The 21,692-nt window shown below is 44.4% G+C and overlaps 2 protein-coding genes, 1 long non-coding RNA gene and 1 other non-coding gene across 10 annotated transcripts; 1 reads left to right on the top strand and 3 right to left on the bottom strand.

The window, feature by feature from the left end:
• Positions 1-115: 115 nt before the first annotated feature.
• tpk2 (thiamin pyrophosphokinase 2) lies at positions 116-7,685 on the bottom strand. 6 transcript variants are annotated; one of them, XR_010324211.1, is made up of 10 exons: positions 7,486-7,685; positions 6,774-7,015; positions 6,377-6,440; positions 5,982-6,112; positions 4,297-4,415; positions 3,530-3,662; positions 2,705-2,801; positions 2,437-2,557; positions 637-685; positions 116-482 (listed from the first exon to the last, which is right to left on the bottom strand). XR_010324211.1 is itself a non-coding variant. In XM_064299779.1 (8 exons), exons 1-8 carry the CDS (start codon positions 7,559-7,561, stop codon positions 2,511-2,513), a joined length of 909 nt encoding a protein of 302 aa, XP_064155849.1. In that variant the 5' UTR covers positions 7,562-7,684; the 3' UTR covers positions 798-2,510. The 6 variants fall into 6 exon arrangements, 1 of the variants encoding a protein (XP_064155849.1); XR_010324207.1 differs by having other exon boundaries at positions 116-685; XR_010324208.1 differs by having other exon boundaries at positions 116-682.
• A 673-nt stretch (positions 7,686-8,358) lies between these two features.
• Positions 8,359-12,930, bottom strand: LOC135234807 (uncharacterized). The gene is made up of 3 exons (XR_010324204.1): positions 11,492-12,930; positions 9,764-10,612; positions 8,359-8,958 (listed from the first exon to the last, which is right to left on the bottom strand). It is a non-coding gene; the product is annotated as an uncharacterized LOC135234807 (long non-coding RNA).
• A 1,570-nt stretch (positions 12,931-14,500) lies between these two features.
• LOC135234806 (uncharacterized) lies at positions 14,501-20,416 on the top strand. Of its 2 annotated transcripts, none has more exons than XM_064299762.1 (5): positions 14,501-14,572; positions 16,528-16,566; positions 16,837-17,115; positions 18,552-18,665; positions 19,357-20,416. In XM_064299762.1, the coding sequence occupies exons 1-5, from the start codon at positions 14,539-14,541 to the stop codon at positions 19,698-19,700; spliced, it is 810 nt and encodes a 269-aa protein (XP_064155832.1). In that variant the 5' UTR covers positions 14,501-14,538; the 3' UTR covers positions 19,701-20,416. The 2 variants fall into 2 exon arrangements, with proteins under 2 accessions (XP_064155832.1, XP_064155831.1); XM_064299761.1 differs by having other exon boundaries at positions 16,528-16,574; positions 16,839-17,115.
• A 997-nt stretch (positions 20,417-21,413) lies between these two features.
• trnah-gug (transfer RNA histidin (anticodon GUG)) lies at positions 21,414-21,485 on the bottom strand. The gene has a single exon. It is a non-coding gene; the product is annotated as a tRNA-His (tRNA).
• Between the last annotated feature and the right edge of the window lie 207 nt (positions 21,486-21,692).

Below are 21,692 nucleotides of genomic sequence, written 5' to 3'. Positions count from 1 at the left end.
ATTGTGACATCAGCATTAAAATGCTCAGTTAAGAAATGTTCAGTTAAAAAGCTGAAAACAATTAGCCTTACACACTGTGTATTTCGTAATGACAATTTTTACATTTCAAAGGATGTATCAGCCAGACAAGGTTTGGTTTTATTTATGAAATATGAAAATGTGAGGAGCATCCTGAAAAGGGAAACAGAATTTCTTTTCTGGAACCCCACAGTAGTGCAGTTTTTGAACCCCGCCTTAAATGACCCTCTCTCACACATGTAACATTCACACAGTGCAAACAGATGCACGCTTATTGACCCCGCGTGGCTGTTCGTGACGTTAGGGCCTGAACAGCCTTTGTGGCCACAAAGCAGTTTCAAGACATCGACACGGGTCGTCAGAAATTCTGCAGGGTCTTCCCAAGGAGTGGGACTGATCCAGTAATACGAACTTAATGATGAACCTGAAAAATTTAAGTCCCTTAGTTGTGGGGAAGTGGGCTGCTGGTCGTGGGGGAAGTCGGCTGTTGGTCGTGGGGGAAGTGGGCTGCTGGTCGTGGGGAAAGTCGGCTGCTGGTCGTGGGGGAAGTCGGCTGATGGTCGTGGGGGAAGTCGGCTGCTGGTCGTGGGGAAAGTCGGCTGCTGGTTGTGGGGGAACTCCGCTGGGGGGGAAGTGGGCTGCTGGTCGTGGGGAAAGTCGGCTGCTGCTAAAAACAATATACAGTCAGGTCCATAAGTATTTGGACAGTGACACAATTTTCATCATTTTGGCTCTGTACGCCACCACAATGGATTTGAAATGAAACAATCAAGATGTGATTTAAGTTTAGACTTTCAGCTTTAATTTAAGGGTTTTGTCAAAAATACTGTATGAACAATGTAGGGATAACAACCATTTTTATAAATAGCCCCCCAATTTTAGGGGCTCAAAAGTAATTGGACAAACTAACATAATCATAAATTAAATTGTCATTTTTAATACTTGGTTGCAAATCCTTTGCAGTCAATGACTGCCTGAAGCCTTGAACCCATAGACATCACCAGACGCTGGGTTTCTTCCCTGGTGATGCTCTGCCAGGCCTCTACTTCAGCCGTCTTCAGTTCCTGCTTGTTCTTGGGGCGTTTTGCCTTCAGCAAGTGAAATGCATGCTCAATTGGATTCAGGTCAGGTGATTGACTTGGCCATTGCAGAACATTCCACTTCTTTGCCTTAAAAAAGTCTAGGGGTGCTTTCGCAGTATGCTTCAGGTCATTGTCCATCTGCACTGTGAAGCATCGTCCGGTGAGTTTTGAAGCATTTGGCTGAATCTGAGCAGATAATATAGCCCTATACACTTCAGAATTCATCCTGCTGCTTTTGTCAGCAGTCACATCATCAATAAATACAAGGGAACCAGTTCCAGTGGCAGCCATGCATGCCCACGCCATAACACTACCTCCACCATGCTTCACAGATGAGGTGGCTTTGGATAATGAGCAGTTCCTTCCCTTCTCCATACTCTTCTCTTCCCATCATTCTGGTACAAGTTGACCTTTATCTCATCTGTCCATAGGATGTTGTTCCAGAACTGTACAGGCTTTTTTAGATGTTTTTTTGGCAAACTCTAATCTGGTCTTCCTGTTTTTGAGGCTTACCAATGATTTACATCGTGTGGTAAACCCTCTGTATTTACTCTAGTGAAGTCCTCTCTTGATTGTTGACATTGACACAAATACGCCTACCTCCTGGAGGGTGTTCTTGATCTGGCCAACTGTTGTGAAGGGGTTTTTCTTCACCGGGGAAAGTATTCTTCTGTCATCCACCACAGTTGTTTTCCATGGTCTTCCGGGTCTTTTGGTGTTCCTGAGCTCACCAGTGCGTTCTTTCTTTTTAAGAATGTACCAAATAGTTGATTTGGTCACACCTAAAGTTTTTGCTATCGCTCTGATGGGTTTTTTGTTTTTCTCAGCCTAATGATAGCTTGCTTCACCGACAGTGACAGCTCTTTGGACTTCATATTGAGAGTTAACAGCAACAGATTCCAAATGCAAATGCCACACTTAAAATCAATCTGCTTACTTGTACATGAAATAATAAGGGAATAACGTACACCTGGCCATTGAACAGCTGAGCAGCCAATTGCCCAATTACCTTTGGTCCCTTAAAAAGGGGGGGGACCACATATAAAAAGTGCTGTCATTCCTAGACCGTTCACCCGATTTGGATGTAAATACCTTCAATTTAACGCTGAAGGTCTGCACTTATTTGTTATCTAATTTATTTTAATTTATTAAATTTAACATCAATATGCTGTGGTAAACAGCTAAAATAACAATAACTTCGTCAATGTCCAAATATTTATGGACCTGACTGTATGCTATGTAGTACATAGTATGCGATTTCGGACGCAGCCTCGGTCATGTGCTCATCACACGACCGCCTGACGCCCGTATAACGGCACGCTGTGGCTTTCCTTACTCCGCTTGGACACAAGATGGCCGCCGCCCTGGAGTTCTCCTCTCGTCCGTAGCGGATTCCGCTGTCCTCTGCTGTCAGAGAGGTCTGTGCAGTCCCACCACAAACTCCTGGTAATACCGCTCTGCAACACACGGGGGCGCCAGGGCAGTGACACACCATCCCCGTGAGAATGCACTGCAGTACAGTCTGTGCATCTGGGGTAGTGCCATACATGCAATTATGGAATAACAGTTTGTGAAATTGTGTGACATCATGCTCTGGTACTGACCAGAGTCTGGCTGTATGTAGGAGTTTCTGATCAGGAAGTCCAGAAGCACCATTGCGCTGTTGGGTTTGAAGTCCTCACTCACCAGCACGTCCTTCGCCTGAAAAAGACACACCATGCACGTTGAGTGCTTGTAGCTGTGTCCAGCGTGTTGACCTGTGTTCAGTGCTTGTGGCTGTGTCCAGCGTGTTGACTTGTGTTCAGTGCTTGTGGCTGTGTCCAGCGTGTTGACCTGTGTTCAGTACGCATGGCTGTGTCCAGTGTGTAGACCTGTGTTCAGTACGCATGGCTGTGTCCAGCGTGTAGACCTGTGTTCAGTGCTTGTGGCTGTGTCCAGCGTGTTGACCTGTGTTCAGTACGCATGGCTGTGTCCAGTGTGTAGACCTGTGTTCAGTGCTTGTGGCTGTGTCCAGCGTGTAGACCTGTGTTCAGTGCGCATGGCTGTGTCCAACGTGTTTACCTGTGTTCAGTGCGCATGGCTGTGTCCAGTGTGTAGACCCGTGTTCAGTGCATGTGGCTGTCATGTGTTGACCTGTGTTCAGTGCGCATGGCTGTGTCCAGCGTGTTGACCTGTGTTCAGTGCGTGTGGCTGTGTCCAGCGTGTTGACCTGTGTTCAGTGCTTGTGGCTGTGTCCAGCGTGTTGACCTGTGTTCAGTGCGCATGGCTGTGTCCAGTGTGTAGACCTGTGTTCAGTGCGCATGGCTGTGTCCAGCGTGTTGACCTGTGTTCAATGCGTGTTCAGCGCGTGTTCAGTGCGTGTTCAGTGCGTGTTCAGCGCGTGTTCAGTGCGTGTTCAGCATGCACGTAACGCTGGAGGGGAGTTTGACCTGCTCTATGGGATACAGGAGGAAGTCCTGCACCTCGCCATCGCCGATCTGAGGCCTGAAGTGGACCGGCAGCTGCAGGTCAAACACAAACTGGCTCTCAGGAAACACGCCCTCTTCATCCTCATAGGTGTAGCTAAGAGATGAGGGTGGGGTTAGGAACACAGGGCGGGGCAGAGACAAACTGGCTCTCAGGAAACACGCCCTCTTCATCCTCATAGGTGTAGCTAAGAGATGAGGGTGGGGTTAGGAACACAGGGCGGGGCAGAGACAAACTGGCTCTCAGGAAACACGCCCTCTTCATCCTCATAGGTGTAGCTAAGAGATGAGGGTGGGGTCAGGAACACAGGGTGGGGTTAGGAACACAGGGCGGGGCAGAGACACACTGGCTATCAGGAATCACGCCCTCTTCATCCTCATAGGTGTAGCTAAGAGATGAGGGTGGGGTTAGGAACACAGGGCGGGGCAGAGACAAACTGGCTATCAGGAATCACGCCCTCTTCATCCTCATAGGTGTAGCCAAGAGATGAAGTTGGGGTCAGGAACACAGGGTGGGGTTAGGAACACAGGGCAGGGCACAGACAACATGCTGAGGGACACTAGCATGAGTGCTTCTACATGAATGTTTGTTCTTCATCACAAGGGATTTTCAGCGAATTTACAGTATTACACTCTGCTGAAAGTACTTCTCAATCGTTCAGTAACCGTTCTTCAGTTAAAATATTTTAGTCGTGACCGCAGGAGGATGGAGGAGATGGCGAGGGAGTCACCTGATTGTCCCCACAGGTTGGGCAGTCTCAGCAATGCATTCTGGGATGCATGCTTCCTCTTGGCACTCTTTGATCAGGGTCTGCTTCACGCTGCTTCCTGCGGCCAACCCACCAGCTGCCTTCTCAGGAGAATCACCATCACTGTACAACCCACCCCTACCATCCCACATTCTAACCCTAACCCCTGCAGGAGAATCACCATCACTGTACAACCCACCCCTATCCATCCCACATTCTAACACTAACCCCTGCAGGAGAATTACAGTCACTGTACAACCCACCCCTATCCATCCCACATTCTAACACTAACCTTTTCGGGAGAATCACCATCACTGTACAACCCACCCCTGCTATCCCACATTCTAACCTTAACCCTTTCGGGAGAATCACCCTCACTGTACAACTCACCCCTACTATCCCACATTCTAACCCTTAAGTAGGCAGTATACTTTGTAAGAAGTAGAACTTTTTGAGCAAAAAGGCGCAATGAGAACAACTGAAAAACAAAAGGACGCGGTGTTGTGTGTTCTCATGGTGCAGTGTGCGATGGCCTCCAGGGAGAACTTTTAGAAAATGTCTTTCTTGTTCTCCGACCTCCCCCTCTCAGCTATTGGTCCAAATATCACATGGTTGGTTACGTCACGGTTGAGAGTTCAGAGGGCAGACTTCACATGCTAATGTACAGTGAGTCAACGCCAATCTCTCTTCTGTAGAGATAGGAATTCTGTGAGTTCCCGCATGTTTGATGAATGGTGCTACTCGTTTCAGCAAGTCATCAAAACGCCTAGCACACATTCGGAAATAAGAGAAAGTGGACCCCCTCCTCTAAACTCTGCATTTGCTGAATGTACAGACAAAACTCTCCATTCTCCGTCCTACTCTGATTTAGAGGGCGAACGTACCATCTCCTTCGCCTTTTTTCTTCTTTTGCATAGCTAGATAAACTAAAGCCACTTTAAACACTTTAAACTTTTTGTTTTGTGTTGGGATCTCGCGTAGCCCTTCTCTTTATACATCCATGGCGTAGCTGCGAGACGGAGGTCTGGGTGAGGTTCCAGCCCCGGTTAATAGCTGCCTCGTAATTATTCACGCCCCAGCGGTGTGGAGTGACTTTAAACGGTGCAGTGTTCTCACTGAGTATACCGACAACAGTGTTCGTGGACATGTTCGCTGGTGGTTCTCAATCCTGTCAGTATACTGCCAGCTTAACCCTTTCGGGAGAATCACCATCACTGTACAACCCACCCCTAAAATGTGCCTGACTAACCCAAACACTTTCCTACAACATATGGCTTGCATATAGCATGTGGGTTATATGTAGTGTGTGTGGCATGCACAGTGTGTCTTGCACATGCAGCATGTGACTTGACCAGTTTACTTTGTGTATATGTAGTATGTAGGGTGAACAGTGGTAACAGTGGTTCTCAGACCTTCTGGCAATATGGACTGCATATCCCATCAAGAATGTGTCCAGTGAGCCAGTGAGAAAATAAGTCAGCACACAAACCTTTCACCACAGAAATACCTATGAATGCATTAAGTCTCTCAAATAACACAGATCAAGTGTTCACCAGGCAGAAGGTTATGCTATGTAAAAAAAAAAAAAGTTATGCAAGTCGCTCTGGATAAGAGCGTCTGCTAAATGCCTGTAATGTAATGTAATGGGTAAACCAGGCTGGCAGTACCAGGTTGTCCAGTTTCCCAGGGTAGGTCTGTTTGGTGGGGGAGCGTCGTGCCAACCAAATGCTTAGCGCCCCATCCGCTCCTCGAGTATAACCATTCACATGGACACCGTAGCGCTTCACCCCAAAGAGGCCTGCAGATGGACAGACAGACGCACAGACACACACACACACAGAACACGCGCGCACACACACGCACACAATCGCACACACACAGAACGCACACACAACATAACCATGCACGCACACACGCCTTGTTAAATCTATGAAAGTTTCAGCCAGCTGTATGTGCATACAGCACATAAAAGAAGCTGTATTCAGGACTGGTTGTTGCTCTCTCCATACATACATACATACACACACACACACAGAACACACACACTGTACTCAGGACTTACTGGTTGCTGCTCTCTCCATACACAGTAATGGACTGTCACAGTATCTTGCCCTTACTTCATACTTCTGATGGAAAAAAGCACACACAGAAATAATGATGCCTCACTTCTGTCTCACTGCATTGGACAGGTAAAAGGTATGTCTCACCTTCATCTCTCCACCCACTCAGACAGGTAAAAGGTATGTCTCACCTCCTCTCCACCCTTCAGACAGGTAAAAGGTATGCCTCACCTCTCTCCACCCCCTTCAGACAGGTAAAAGGTATGCCTCACCTCCTCTCTCCACCCCTCAGACAGGTAAAAGGTATGTCTCACCTCCTCTCTCCACCCCTCAGACAGGTAAAAGGTATGCCTCACCTCCTCTCTCCACCCCCTCAGACAGGTAAAAGGTATGTCTCACCTCCTCTCTCCACCCCCTCAGACAGGTAAAATGGTTCTCCTCCCTCAGTGCCTTGATGACATCATGCACAGCTTCAGACCTGCTGCTGTAGGTGTCCAGGCTGGGGCACAGTGCTACAGCGCCCCGCTGTGGCAGGGTGAATACTTGGGGAAACCTGCTCAGCACAGGCACCACAGTTGCAGGTATCCACCCCACCTGCACCCCGTCTACTTCAAACTTTAGACACTGTGCACGACTGGAACCTGCGCACACAAGACACACAAAAGGGAGAATCTGACAGCCAGGAATATGCTGAACCTCACAGAAACCAATTTCCGGACATGTGTTACGAAAGACTCCATAAACACCAGCTGTAGTATTCCACAGATCTATTTAAGCAACTAGTAGGCAATTCACTTTTCTACTCAGCACTGCACATACGTACAACAGAACTGCGCTCTTCGGGAACAGTTATCGAAAATTTGAGGACGACCCGAAACCCTGTCCGATGCTACAACGTTTCCAGAAAGAGATGCACTGAACAGAGCATGTTGTTCTAGATGATAAAATAACCGACGGGTGTAAAATAGGTACACCTCGTCTACAGTGTTATATGGCATGCAACATATGGGGGGCGATTGCATTATTTTTGAGTGGCACCACATAGAAACTTGGGCCGACCAAAATGCGACTCTGAAGAGAAACCATTTAAACGACATCTTGTTCGTCAAACCTGGGAGATTAAAGTTGTCCATTTTCCGAAGCAGCCGAAGCGCTTTCTCCGACCAGGAAAGCAAAGGCGCCGTCATTAAAAATAATGCAAAACTGTCTCTTAGGACAGAAAATAGCCAACTAGCCTGCCTTATACGAGTAAGACAGCCGGCTGCTGCAAAAAGCCCCGTTGCTGCAAATTATTGGAGCTTTCCGGTTAGAGTATTTCAAAATAAAAGCTTGGTAAATGCAATTATTTCTTAAGTGCGATTTTGACGTTTTTCTTCTTGTGACTAATAGAGTTGGATATAATTGCACATTATATACTTATATTTAAACCTATATCTTTAACACTGTACTTTGTTATTTTGTTACTAAGTATATTTACATTATGTATTTACTAATGTAGTTCAGAAAATATTTGGCAACTAGAACAAAAGTAAAACCACCTTAAAATTTATTTGACTGATAGGACTGTGGGCTATGGGTCTTGCTGATAGACCGTATAAAAACAGGTCTTGCTCCAGTTACCGTAACCAAACTCTTCAAGCTCCCGACCCCGAGATCCGGTATGCCCAAGGATATTCCCGATGTAACGCCGTTTAAAAATAAAACCCAGCGTTTTATGCGTGATATTTAAGGTGACATTCGTACTTTTGAAAGGAGTAACGATATTAACCATTAACCAGAAGGACAAATAAATTGAACTAGCCAATAATTCGATTATTATATCAGTGAAATTCTTTTCACATAAGGCAAGATTCCTGAAAACGCAACAATCCTTCATAAGTAACTATGTAAAAAAAATTGAAGAATGCCAAGAAACTGTTGAATCTGTTCAAAATTAAAAATAATTGTATTTATTATTTATTTATTTTAAATACTTCTAGCCAGGTTTGGAATTATACTTTTGTAAATGTCTCATGCCATTGTTATTTGTAAAATTTGTTGTTAATATTTTAGGTTGTGTTCCCGTCAAATATGACCAATTTACAACTTCAAATTTTGTGCATCTGTAGTGTTTCTAGTCAAATATGGCTGGCCATAGGAAATGGATGGATGAGTCTATATCAGTACATTCATCAGACAGAAACACTCACCCGCACACCCACATGCACGCACACACACAGACGCTGACACACAAAATGGGGCTGTTCATGTTATCCTATAATCTGTTTTGTGATGTTCCAAAATAAATGTGACCCAGCTGATCGGGCTTGAGATACAGGTCTCACACTCAACAATTCACAGCAGAGGTGAGAAACACTGCAAAAAAACTTCGATAAAGTATGATCTCCATCTGCAAGACCACACCAACTTCAAATGTCTTTGATCGTGCAAATGTTTTGTTTGAGACTCCAACATTACAGTGATTCTAATGTCTGGTGCACATTGCAGCATAATTGGGTCGATTTTGAGCCAGATACACCTCTCCTGCCAATAGCTGGGGTGTTCCAGATTTGAAGCTGGTCCTGGGCCGCCCAGATCCTGTATCCTGTAGTGAGAGGGAGGAGTGCCACCAGGGATTCTGTGTCCCATGAAAAGATCTCACATTGGTCCCCACCACCCCTGAAAAATCCTGCATCCTAATATTTCTTTTGAGGGCCTCTGTCAGTCGGGGCCTTTTTTGTCTTAATATGAAACATTTTTGATATTTACAACTCAAAATCTTGTAGTGTGAGGGGAACAGTAATAGAATCTGAAATGGTTTCAAGACATATTCTGGCTAAATGTTGACACACAGCATCCTGGGATAATCATTCAACATGCTTTCTACTGGTCCTTACAAAACTTAAAATACATAAATACATGAATTATGCTTATTTTACTAAAAAATGAATGGTATAATTTTAGATAAATTAGGTCTATAGGCCAAAATTCCAAAAAGAATGATAGAACTTGTGATAATGACTGAGAATGAAGTTGCTTAAATGGTGTAAAATGTGGTGATCATTTATACATTATGATTGCTGTATAAATAATTACAAAGGACTGCCAATTTAGGATGGGAACACAAACAACAGAAATATGGCATGAACACAGCCCGAGGGTTAAAACACTATTCCTCCCCTTGGATTTTTTCCCCCTGGTGGTGATAAAGAGTTTCAATAATGGGTCACTAACTATTTATAAAAATTTAGGAGGAAACAACCAACACTTTCAATTAGAGATTAATCAGTGGAGCCCGTGTATCCAAATAAAAATACAACGCGTTTTTTACAAAAATACAAAACGTTTATTTTCAAATAATTTACAGAAGTTATATATTGAGGAATTAAGGCTAGATCTATTTTGCTTACCCAGAAGGATAATATTACACTCAGGTCTTTCAGGAGTTGAGGTCGTGGTGCCCTGTCCCGGTGGTTGCTGAACACTGTGTCGATGTTCAGCTTTCCCACTGCTGGGTGGCATCTCTGGTCTGACATGAAACGGCAGGACATATAGCTACCCATTCTGCTTAAGACCAAAAGTGAGAAGGTGACACGGCAAGACTTCAAATATAATTCAACAACTGAATGCAGTGAGTGTATGCTACAAACATCTATTAATAAGTAGATTTGGCATAGTTAAGGTCATAGGCCTTGTGTTATCTGGCTACTAAAGCTTAGAATGATAATTTTGTGGTATTTCTCATATGTTGGTTGTACTGTGTGTTATTTCTAGTGTCTTTACTGGTAAACATCACACAGGAAATAGAAAGAAGGGCATAGCTTCCTGATTGTAAAGAGTAAATTCAGTCCTAAAAGTAAGTTGAATAATTTGAAGAAGGGCTTTTTGTTGAGAAGAGACAGGTAGTCCACTATGCCACCAGACAGTCTACTTTAAATAAACATACAATACTAAATAACTGAGGAATTGATGTCCAGAAAACTGAAGTAAAAAGCTAATTTTAGGCAGCCTGAGTGGCCAGCAAAGCTAATAAATGCATTCACTTTGACTGCAGACTGGACCCAGAGGCCAAAAGTTTGAGCCTCAGCCTAAGTAAACCTTACTCTTAACTTAACTTAGTCTGAGTAAACTATGACTGGAACTGCAGTTACAGGACACGACTGGGCCTGGGCCCACCACCTGCTGGAGAGACTGGTAATTTAGTCAAAGGCTCTCCTGCAGCACTGTGTAGTCTGTAGCATGTTAAATAGTCCCTGGCTCTCCTGCAGCACTGTGTAGTCAGAATCGTATTTTTTTATTTGCCAAGTATGTTTACACATGCAAGGAATTTGACTCCAGTTTAAAGGCCTTACACAAAGAAAAAAAAAGAGTAACAACACAACAACAACAATCTTCAGAGACATACACAAGGAATGACTATATACAGTGTACAGGATAGTACAGGATACAAATAGTGCAAAGAAGTGAAGAGTGCAAGGAGTGAAGAGATAAATATTAAATAGTGTTCCAGGGTTATTGCACAGTGCCGCAGTGAGTTAACTGTTCATAAGTGTGACGGCGAGGGGAAAGAAACTGTTCCTGTGTCTGGTGGTTTTGGTGTGCAGTGTTCGCTGATTGTCCGTTGTAGTCTGTTCCTGTCCTGTTTAGTGGCCGATCCAAACCAGATAGTGATGGATGTGCAGAGAACAGACTCAATGACTGCAGTGTAAAACTGGATCAGCAGCTCCTGAGGCAGGTTGCATTTGAGGCTGGCGCAGGAAGTACATCCTCTGCTGGGCCTTTTTGATGATTGTGTTGATGTTAGACTCCCACTTCAGGTCCTGGGAGATTGTAGGTCCCAGAGACCTGAAGGATTCCACAGCCGACACAGTGCTGTTGAATATGGTGAGGGGGGGCAGCAATGGGGGGCTCCTCCTGAAGTCCACTGTCATCTTCACAGTTTTGAGCGTGTTCAGCTCCAGGTTGTTGCGACCGCACCACAGGGCCAGCTGTTCGACCTCCCGTCTGTATGCTGACTCTTCTCCATCTCAAATGAGGCCGATGACTGTTGTGTCATCTTCAAATTTCAGGAGTTGAACAGACGGGTCTCCTGAGGTGCAGTCGTTAGTGTAGAGGGAGAAGAGCAGCGGGGAGAGCACACATCCCTGAGGGGCGCCAGTGCTGACTGTTCGGGTGCTGGATGTGATTTTTCCAAGCCTCACCTGCTGCTTCCTGTCTATCAGGAAGTTTGTGACCCACTGGCAGATGGAGGCACAGTGAGCTGGGTGAGTTTGGTGAGGAGGAGTTCTGGGATGATGGTATTGAATGCCGAGCTGAATGCTGAGCAGGATCCTTGCGTACGTCCCTGGGGAGTCGAGGTGTTGCAGGATGTGGTGCAGTCCTATGTTCACTGCATCATCTACTGACCTGTTTTCCCGATAGGCAAACTGTAGGGGGTCCAGCAGGGGGCCTGTGATGTCCGTCAGGTGGGTCAGCACCAGTCTCTCGAAGGACTTCATGACCACAGACGTCAGGGCAACAGGCCTGTTGTCATTCAGTCCAGTGATGGAGGGTTTCTTGGGGACCGGGATGATAGTGGAGTGTTTGAAGCAGGAGGGGACTACACAAAGCTCCAGCGATCTGTTGAAGATCCGTGTGAAGATGTGGGCCAGCCGGTCAGCGCAGACTTTCAGACAGGAGGGTGACACGCCGTGTGGGCCTGGCGCCTTCCTGATCTTCTGTCTCTGAAAGAGCTGATACACGTTCTCTTCACAGACCGTCAGTGCCGGTGGGGAGTCAGGGGGGAGGGAGGAGGTGGTAGCAGGGGGTGCAGTTGGTTGTATAATGCTTGAGTTGAGGTGGGTGAGGGGTGTGAAAGTGGGCTGATCAAACCTGCAGTAATACACATTCAGGTCTTCAGCCAGTTGATGGTTCTCTGCAGTATGGGGGGAGCGTGTTAAACAGTCCCTGGCTCTTCTGCAGCACTGTGTAGTCTGTAGTGTTAAACAGTCCCAGGCTCTTCTGTAGCACTGTGTAGTCTGTAGTGTTAAATAGTACCAGGCTCTCCTGCAGCACTGTGTAGTCTGTAGTGTTAAACAGTCCCAGGCTCTTCTGTAGCACTGTGTAGTCTGTAGTGTTAAATAGTCCCAGGCTCTCCTGCAGCACTGTGTAGTCTGTAGTGTTAAATAGTACCAGGCTCTCCTGCAGCACTGTGTAGTCTGTAGTGTTAAACAGTCCCAGGCTCTTCTGTAGCACTGTGTAGTCTGTAGTGTTAAATAGTCCCAGGCTCTCCTGCAGCACTGTGTAGTCTGTAGTGTTAAATAGTCCCAGGCTCTCCTGCAGCACTGTGTAGTCTGTAGTGTTAAATAGTCCCAGGCTCTCCTGCAGCACTGTGTAGTCTGTAGTGTTAAATAGTCCCAGGCTCTTCTGTAGCACTGTGTAGTCTGTAGTGTTAAATAGTCCCAGGCTCTCCTGCAGCACTGTGTAGTCTGTAGTGTTAAATAGTCCCAGGCTCTTCTGTAGCACTGTGTAGTCTGTAGTGTTAAATAGTCCCAGGCTCTCCTGCAGCACTGTGTAGTCTGTAGCGTGTTAAATAGTCCCTGGCTCTCCTGCAGCACTGTGTATCTGTAGTGTTAATAGTCCAGGCTCTTCTGGCACTGTGTAGTCTGTAGGGTTAAACAGTCCCTGGCTCTCCTGCAGCACTGTGTAGTCTGTAGCGTGTTAAACAGTCCCTGGCTCTCCTGCAGCACTGTGTAGTCTGTAGTGTTAAATAGTCCCTGGCTCTCCTGCAGCACTGTGTAGTCTGTAGCGTGTTAAATAGTCCCTGGCTCTCCTGCAGCACTGTGTAGTCTGTAGCGTGTTAAATAGTCCCTGGCTCTCCTGCAGCACTGTGTAGTCTGTAGCGTGTTAAATAGTCCCTGGCTCTCCTGCAGCACTGTGTAGTCTGTAGCGTGTTAAATAGTCCCTGGCTCTCCTGTAGTACCATGTAGTCTGTAGCGTGTTAAAAAGAGAATAGTTCAGTTTTTGGTATTTTTTCAGTTTCAGTGTATGTTTCAGAGAGGGACTTCATGGGCTTTGTGGTCTAAAGCAAGGAAATACACCCCACCATCTTACTGAAAGGCAGTTCATTATGGCCAGGGACATGTGTATGCCAAGTCTCAGAGGAACTATGGACAGGTTTTTCAAAATAATTGAATATTCAATTGATTGTAAGAGCGTGGGAAGCCACCAACTGTAGTTTCATTCTTAGTAAGTGTGTATATTTAACACTGTGTGCACTGATAAAATAAAATAAAAACTTGCTGTCGCTACTTTTATCAAATGAAGGCAACTTTTGGCATGACATTTGTATGTAGTTTGAGCGACAACTCTTTGCATAAGTAACTTCAATTTTGTAAAAAATAAATGTATAATTCAGCCAACTTAATTTTAACAGTTCTGCAGTCATTATTTTGAATGTGTGATCTACTTAGCTATCAGAGTTTCAAGTCTATTTATAAGTCAAACCAATTTAATTTTGTCATCTGCACGATCATTACTTAGAGCGGGATCTACTTTGTTTTTCTAAAGTTGAACTGTCATTTTAGTTACAATTACTCACATTGTCTAATTAGCAACAGAATGTTTGTGATTTTTTACTGTAATACTGTTGGTGCTACTCAGCTCATGGAAAGTGTTGACATAACTGGGTTATGTAAGACAAGCATCTTATTTTTCTGAGTGTGACTGTCATTTTGGTCCTGATCCTGAAAAAACTGGCCTGCTCCACACGCAGTGCAGTGCAGTCATCTACAAAGTGGCCAGAATGCTTCGTGTGGGGAGATATTGGAAGAGAGAGTAAATAAAATAAAATATTCATTTGTTCAATGGATGTGCCCAAGAGAATATCTTGGGATTATGTAGGATCTCTTGTTAAGGGAATAATCTAAAATGTCATGTGTTTGGCACAAATGTAAATTAAGTTCAGAACTAGATATATTCATGTAAAGATTACAAACGTCCTTTTTCGGTCTTAATATTAAAGATCTCATTATGTTACACTTACATCCTCGTAGATTCTTACTGTGTGAGGGTATGTGTATGTGTGAAAAAAAATGTAATGTATGCGTGAAAACTTGAGTTCCTTCCCCTCTCTCTCTCTCTCTCTCTCTCTCTCTCTCTCTCTCGTTCGCTCCTCACACGTACGCAGACTGCACCACTCTGTATCATGTTCTGTATCTATATGCTGCTGCTTCTAAGTGGTAAGTGATCATACTTGACATTTTTCTATATTCATCCATTTTTTCCTACATTATTTCCTTTCATGTTTTTCTTTCTTTCTTTCTTTGTATAATCAGTTATTAGTTTTCAAATGTTTCATGGATGTACAGTGTGCACAATCAATGAATTTACTGTATGTTGTGTACAATATTAGTGTGTATGGGTCCAATCCAGGCTTTTAGACACCACAATGGTAGTCACTTTTAAGAAAACAGTTTATACCATAACCACAGCTTTGTCATAAGGAGTTTAAAAAAACTTATTTCTGTATGAATTTGCCATAACTACAAAGCAAACATATTGATGTTTTACGTAATTCATCCTAGGTTGTGAAATTTGTTAACTTTCCAGAAATATTACTTGTTAATAAAAAAGCACATTTACAGATGTCACTGGTGTCTAGTGTCTTTATCACTGCTGTGGCAAAAAAAGAAAGTAATCAGTAATGGGAACATGAAGGAGTGGTCCGTTTGTGTTTAGACACTTCCTCTTCTTGCATGACACAAGAACTGAAATCTAAGAAAACAAGCAGCCTAACTGACCGGTCAACAGCTCATGTGATATAGTAGCCTTTGGTTGTATAGCTGATGCTTTCATTACTGAAGCCAGTACATACAGTTATTGTGTAAGTATAGAGAAGTTAAAGCTGCTCACAAGCTATTTTTAAACGCGTTCTCTCTTCATATTTTGGGTTAGTATAAAAAAGAGAGTCTCCCTTCTTTTCAATGAGGTTTGTTGCTCCTTAGCAAATGAAACAGACTCAAGCTAGCTCTAGATCAGTACTGGGACCTTCTTTAAATGAAGATTGAAGCTGATTCTAGATCAGTACTGTGACTTTATTCAAATGAAGACTGAAGCTGATTCTAGATCAGTACTGTGACATTATTCAAATGAAGGTTGAAGCTGATTCTAGATCAGTACCGTGATCTTATTCAAATTAACAGACTGAAGCTGGCTCTGGATCAGTACCGTGATCTTATTCAAATGAACAGACTGAAGCTGGCTCTAGATCAGTACCGGGACCTTATTCAAATGAAGAATGAAGCTGATTCTAGATCAATACCGTGACCTTATTCAAATTAACAGACTGAAGCTGGCTCTGGATCAGTACCGTGACCTTATTCAAATTAACAGACTGAAGCTGACTCTGGATCAGTACCGTGACCTTATTCCTATTAACAGACTGAAGCTGGCTCTGGATCAGTACCATGACCTTATTCAAATTAACAGACTGAAGCTGGCTCTAGATCAGTATTGGGACCTTATTCAAATTAACAAACTGAAGCTGGCTCTAGATCAGTACTGGGACCTTATTTAAATTAACAGACTGAAGCTGACTCAAGATCACTACCGTGACCTTATTTAAATTAACAGACTATGATGATTTTTGTAAATTTTTCTATATATTACTCCTAAATCAGAAATACAGCCAGCTAATAAGCTATCTAAATTCCAGATCAGAGTAAATTGCTAGGTAGCCACATTCAAACTAAAAACACTTTCGGACTACTTAGCCTCATTGTTTCCTGTGTTAACTACCTCAACAGCCGTGTTCCTGGCTCTGGGTTATATCTTAAAATTTACCAGATTCAGCAATAAAAAAAAGTTTAGCGAGTGGTTGTGAACAAGTCACAGTATATTGTTACTGTTTGTGTTAATTGGACCAAGGCTGAATTATTAGTGAAGATATTCACTGTATGTTGCCTGTTTTTCTGAGGGCCAGTAACTAGGTCATTTAAGAACATTACTGAGATCATCCAAACCATTGGAGACATTTAAAAACCACTTGACCTTAAAGGGGAGGAGCCAGTCAGACTATCCATCATTCCTGTGGTGAGATTACGGGGAGGGGTAGTGGCGATGGGAGGAGTCTCTGTTGCTGTATCATCTGTTAATGTGCTGAAAACAATGAAAGTGTTCTACCATTCCCCTGCAGGTCAAATCTGTTTGTTCTTCATGGAGCCTGTGGTTGGAGGTAAGGCTGTCGGTTATCTGTCAGTTGCATATTGTTTATGTGACTGAAGGAAAGGCTGAGAGCTAGGAAAGCATGTCCACCACCATGATATTGAATGTGTACATCTGATGCCCAAAATAGAGATAAGCAATAACTATGAACAGAAAACACAGTCATCTTGTAATTGACTATGTATGATCCTTCCTGTCTTAAGTGATTTGACTCATTGTAGCTCAGCGAGTCTGCTTTATATTTTCTATTCTAATATTTTTCAATATTGCTCTTCTACAGAGAGGCCAAACATCACACTACGGCCTCCCACTGGTGAGGTGATCGAGGGCCAAAACTTCACCATCACTTGCCACTCTCAGTATACAGGAGGGCATTTCCACCTGGAATTCAATGGCGTCAACCTTACCACCTTATCTTACCCCAACTCCTTCTCGGTTGCATCTGCCAACTCATCCAACTCAGGAAACTACAGCTGCGTCTATGTGTCTACATTTTCCAATGGCCACCACAACATTTCCAGGAGTGACATGGTGATTGTTAAGGTTACAGTGAAATCTGGTGAGTGGCCTTCACTTTGTGTTCACTTTGGTCTAAAAGCACAGTTGGCTGTGAGTAGGCTTGAGTTGGCTGTGGGTAGGCCAGGGTTAGGTTTAAACGCACAGTTGGCTGTGGGTAGGCCTGAGTTAGGTTTAAATGCAGTTGGCTGTGGTGCCAGAGTTAGGTTTAAAGGCACAGTTGGCTGTGGGTGGGTCTGAGTTAGGTTTAAATGCACAGTTGGCTGTGATGCTTGAGTTAGGTTTAAATGCACAGTTGACTGTGGGGCCTGAGTTAGGTTTAAAGGCACAGTTGGCTGTGGGTAGGCCTGAGTTAGGTTTAAATGCACAGTTGGCTGTGATGCTTGAGTTAGGTTTAAATGCACAGTTGACTGTGGGGCCTGAGTTAGGTTTAAAGGCACAGTTGGCTGTGGGTAGGCCTGAGTTAGGTTTAAATGCACAGTTGACTGTGGGGCCAGAGTTAGGTTTAAAGGCACAGTTGGCTGTGGGTGGGTCTGAGTTAGGTTTAAATGCACAGTTGGCTGTGGGGCCAGAGTTAGGTTTAAAGTTACAGTTGGCTGTGGGTGGGTCTGAGTTAGGTTTAAATGCACAGTTGACTGTGGGGCCAGAGTTAGGTTTAAAGGCACAGTTGGCTGTGGGTGGGTCTGAGTTAGGTTTAAATGCACAGTTGACTGTGGGGCCAGAGTTAGGTTTAAAGGCACAGTTGGCTGTGGGTGGGTCTGAGTTAGGTTTAAAGGCACAGTTGGCTGTGATGCTTGAGTTAGGTTTAAATGCACAGTTGACTGTGGGGCCTGAGTTAGGTTTAAAGTTACAGTTGGCTGTGGGTAGGTCTGAGTTAGGTTTAAAGGCACAGTTGGCTGTGGGTATGCCTGAGTTAGGTTTAAATGCACAGTTGGCTGTGGGTAGGATTTAGTTAGGTTTAAATGCACAGTTGGCTGTGGGTAGGCCTGAGTTAGGTTTAAATGCACAGTTGGCTGTGGGTAGGCCTGAGTTAGGTTTAAATGCACAGTTGGCTGTGGGTAGGCCTGAGTTAGTTTTAAATACATAGTTGGCTATGGGGCCAGAGTCAGGTTTAAATGCACAGTTGGCTGTGGGTAGGTCTGAGTTAGCTTTAAATACACAGCTGGGCATGAGAGGTATGTCGTATAGTGGCTTGCTCAAACCCATATATGAATCCCCTGTGTGGCAAGTGGTTCATTCTTAGCCATGAAACACTTCCTGTACTGTAATAGAAGCTCTACCTGTGACCGCCCTCTGCTTCCCCCCTGCCTGACTAAAGTGAAAAAGAGAATACCAAAGCAGGGTGGATGGCCTGTCTTCCTTTAACAACATGTAAAATAAGATAAATGCATAGTTGGTGGCAGTTGGGCATGTGTTTGGTTTTCATGTGCAGTGCGTTGGTGGGACGGTGTGACTGTGGCCGTATGTCTCTAATTGCAGAGTTTCCCTTGGTGCTGATTGTGGCAGGATCAGCAGGGGGAGCTGTGTTTCTGCTCCTCCTCATCCTTCTCAGTGTCTGTCTTACCTGTAAGTGCAGGACCCATTCGGAATCAGGTAAGAGCAGGCCAACACTCGGTGAGAAACTACCCGCCCCCCTCCCCCCGGACACCCATGAAGGGGTGTGTACCTCACAAAAAATTCTCACCAAAACTCCTTCCAGCTGCTGCTCTTTGTGTTTTTGCTTTTCCTATATCTTTAGCTGACTTTGCCAGCCTGGAGAAGCTTCAAAGCTTCGCTAAATCATCTTCTTGCCAATTGGCTCTCGCTCACTGGACCCTTTCTGATTGGATGACATATTCAATTATTCAAATTCTCTGTGATGCTGGAGGTATTACCAAAGCATTCCAGAACCCTGGCGAGACACTCCAGATCACTTCAGGGGTTTGTGATGGTGCCTCCTCAGTCACTTAGCAGTATGCATGTGCCAGAAGGAGGGGACACATTTTGTGGAAGTTCATAAGCAGAACTTCTATCAGTGAGAGATGCCATTCATGAACACTTCTCCATTTTTACCAGACAACACTTTCTGTTTCAGCTATTGTGAACTCAGAGATCTCCTCATACTAGTATCACTGCATTAGTAGGTTGCATTTCATTTTTACCCACATTTGGCTCAAACTCAATACTATTCACTGAGGCACTGACTGTGATTGTGTCTCTAAGACTCTGGCAGTGTTTTTCTTTAAAAGTACTGCGATGAATAATGAAGAATTTTGCAGGTGTTAAACATTTACCCTTCCACCAGTTGCCCGTAGTACATACCACAGCCAGCCTCTGGACCGGGAAGGCCTGGATTCAGAGCCTGATTACGTGGACACGCCATCGGAGGGCAGTGGAACCAACTACCTGAACGTGGAGATGCAGGGTTTTGGGAAAGGATGCACTTCCGCAGATGCACCATCAGAGGACAGCAACGCGAGCTACGTCAATGTGGAGATTCCCGAGGAGGAAGAGAGCGAGTGCGAGGACGATTACGTAAACACGGAGACAATGCAGATCGGCAATGCGCCCGTCGGCTACGGTGACAGCGACAGTGAGCCGGACTACGAGAACTCTGCTTACGTGAATGGGGACAGCGAAGTGAATTAAGGCTTTTACGTAGTCTGTAAGTACAGGGCGCATACGCTGTGCGGACGGACAGTCCGCAGTCGTTCGCCCTTTTCATACTCCAGTCGTACCACCGCATACCTAAGCCCTACATTTCCCACAATCTCTACGCGTCGTTTTCCTTTTCTGCCGGAAGTTACAGACTGTAAACAACATGGCCTCGTCCCTGCCCAGCGTTGTGCTCTCCATGAATTGTTGTTCTTCTGAAAATATTTATAATCTCGTTGGGATGAATCGCATAGGTGCCTGTACCTTCTCACCTCTTCAGCCAGTCTCTCTTCAGATGTCCACCCTATGTCTATTTTGTGTATTCCGCATCACCGCGTGTTTCCGGTGCCACATGAAATGCATGTCGATGTGAAACAGTTTCATACCGAGCCATGATTTGTGTGACGCAGGTACGCGTACGCTAGGCACGCGCGGTCACAAAAATTGAGCTTCGCGCGGACATGCCCAGGCGGCCGTACACTGAGGTCCGCTATTTTGTCATTTTGACCGCGCGGACCCCAGCGGAGTCCGGTCCGTGTATGCTACGTCTGGACCATGAATTGGCCTTTGGAAACACAAGGCATGGAGCCTAGCCTTCAAGGCGCGGCGGGAGTAACCTCTGTATTATGCATACGTAGGTTTATATATGTATGAGAGGAAATGTGTTTATACTTTTGGTTTTTATTCAATAAATGCACATATTGACTGAATTCTTTAAAAAAAAATAAAAAATAATAATAAAAAAACCACATTGCACAATCATTTTAAAAAATGTAACTTCTCTAGAGACATTTAGAAAAACAAACATTTTCTACACAAAAATAATAAAATTGCAAGGGAGAGCACTTTTTCCCATATATAACAATCTTGGGGGCTTTTAGGAACAGTTCTTTAAAGGTTGTCATTTCTGGTTTGACTTTTCACTCACTTGATCACAAGCAGACAGGGTTGGGCTGCAGGTTCAAACTACAGTCTGAACATTACATTACATCACAGTCAGAACATTACATTACATCGCAGTCTGAACACTACATCACAGTCTGTACATTACATCATGGTCAGAACATTGCATCACATCACAGTCTGAACATTACATTACATCACAGTCTGAACATTGCATTATATCAGTCTGAACATTACATTACATCACAGTCTGAACATTGCATTATATCAGTCTGAACATTACATTACATCACAGTCTGAACATTGCATTACATCTCAGTCAAAACATTGCATCACATCACAATCTACATCACAGTCAGAACATTACATCACATCAGTCTGAACATTACATCAGTCTGAACATTGCATTACATCACAGTCTGAACATTGCATCACATCACAGTCTGTACATTAAATTACATCACAGTCTGAACATTACATTGCATCACAGTCTGACCATTGCATTTCATTTAAAATGAACACAATGAAGTGCTGGCATCCTGAGGGCATCTGTACTGAATATCCAGCAGAGTGTTTGAAAATACTGTACATGGACTATCACTGCACCTCCATTTCATAAAATAAAATCAAGCGCCTATTAGCTTCCTTATTGCTGATGCACTCGATTAGAGGAAGTACCGCGATGAACCAGCTCCAACATGCTCTCTCTCTCTGCTTTTCCGGTCCTGATCCTACCATTACTGGTTCACTTGAATCTGTACTCAGCAAAACTTCTTCCCCTTTGCAGTGTCAGGGCTGACATCCTGCCGTGACCCGGATTCGAACCGGGGTTGCTGCGGCCACAACGCAGAGTACTAACCACTATACGATCACGGCAAGCTAACTGGGCTCCTATGAAACTTCTTGCACTTGCCCCAACAGTGCCAAATTATGAGCCTGAAATCCTTTGACATCCTTCATGAACTGCAAATTGATGTAGTCCGCTTACTGAACATAGTGAATATAGTGAACATTGTGATTTTGTTGGTTTACTCAGTGTAGGAGCCATATTTGAATTTAAATAGAAAAGGTGGAATATCTATA

This window comes from Anguilla rostrata, chromosome 11 (assembly GCF_018555375.3).
Source record: "Anguilla rostrata isolate EN2019 chromosome 11, ASM1855537v3, whole genome shotgun sequence".
In the NCBI taxonomy this organism is placed as follows: domain Eukaryota; kingdom Metazoa; phylum Chordata; class Actinopteri; order Anguilliformes; family Anguillidae; genus Anguilla; species Anguilla rostrata.
The sequence above is the reverse complement of the archived record's forward strand: the minus strand, read 5'-3'. Positions and strand labels throughout refer to the sequence as shown.

Bases quoted from the DNA above. Each gene is read 5' to 3' on its own strand.
- tpk2 (XM_064299779.1), bottom strand. From the start codon at position 7,561: ATGACGGCGCCTTTGCTTTCCTGGTCGGAGAAAGCGCTTCGGCTGCTT. The intron at 7,016-7,485 runs GTTTGACGAACA...TTGTGTGCGCAG, and splicing joins GGACAACTTTAATCTCCCAG to GTTCCAGTCGTGCACAGTGT. The intron at 2,802-3,529 runs GTCAAACTCCCC...TGTCTTTTTCAG, and splicing joins TCCTGTATCCCATAGAGCAG to GCGAAGGACGTGCTGGTGAG.
- LOC135234806 (XM_064299761.1), top strand. From the start codon at position 14,539: ATGTTCTGTATCTATATGCTGCTGCTTCTAAGTG. The intron at 14,573-16,527 runs GTAAGTGATCAT...ATTCCCCTGCAG, and splicing joins TATGCTGCTGCTTCTAAGTG to GTCAAATCTGTTTGTTCTTC. The intron at 16,575-16,838 runs GTCGGTTATCTG...TCTTCTACAGAG, and splicing joins CTGTGGTTGGAGGTAAGGCT to AGGCCAAACATCACACTACG.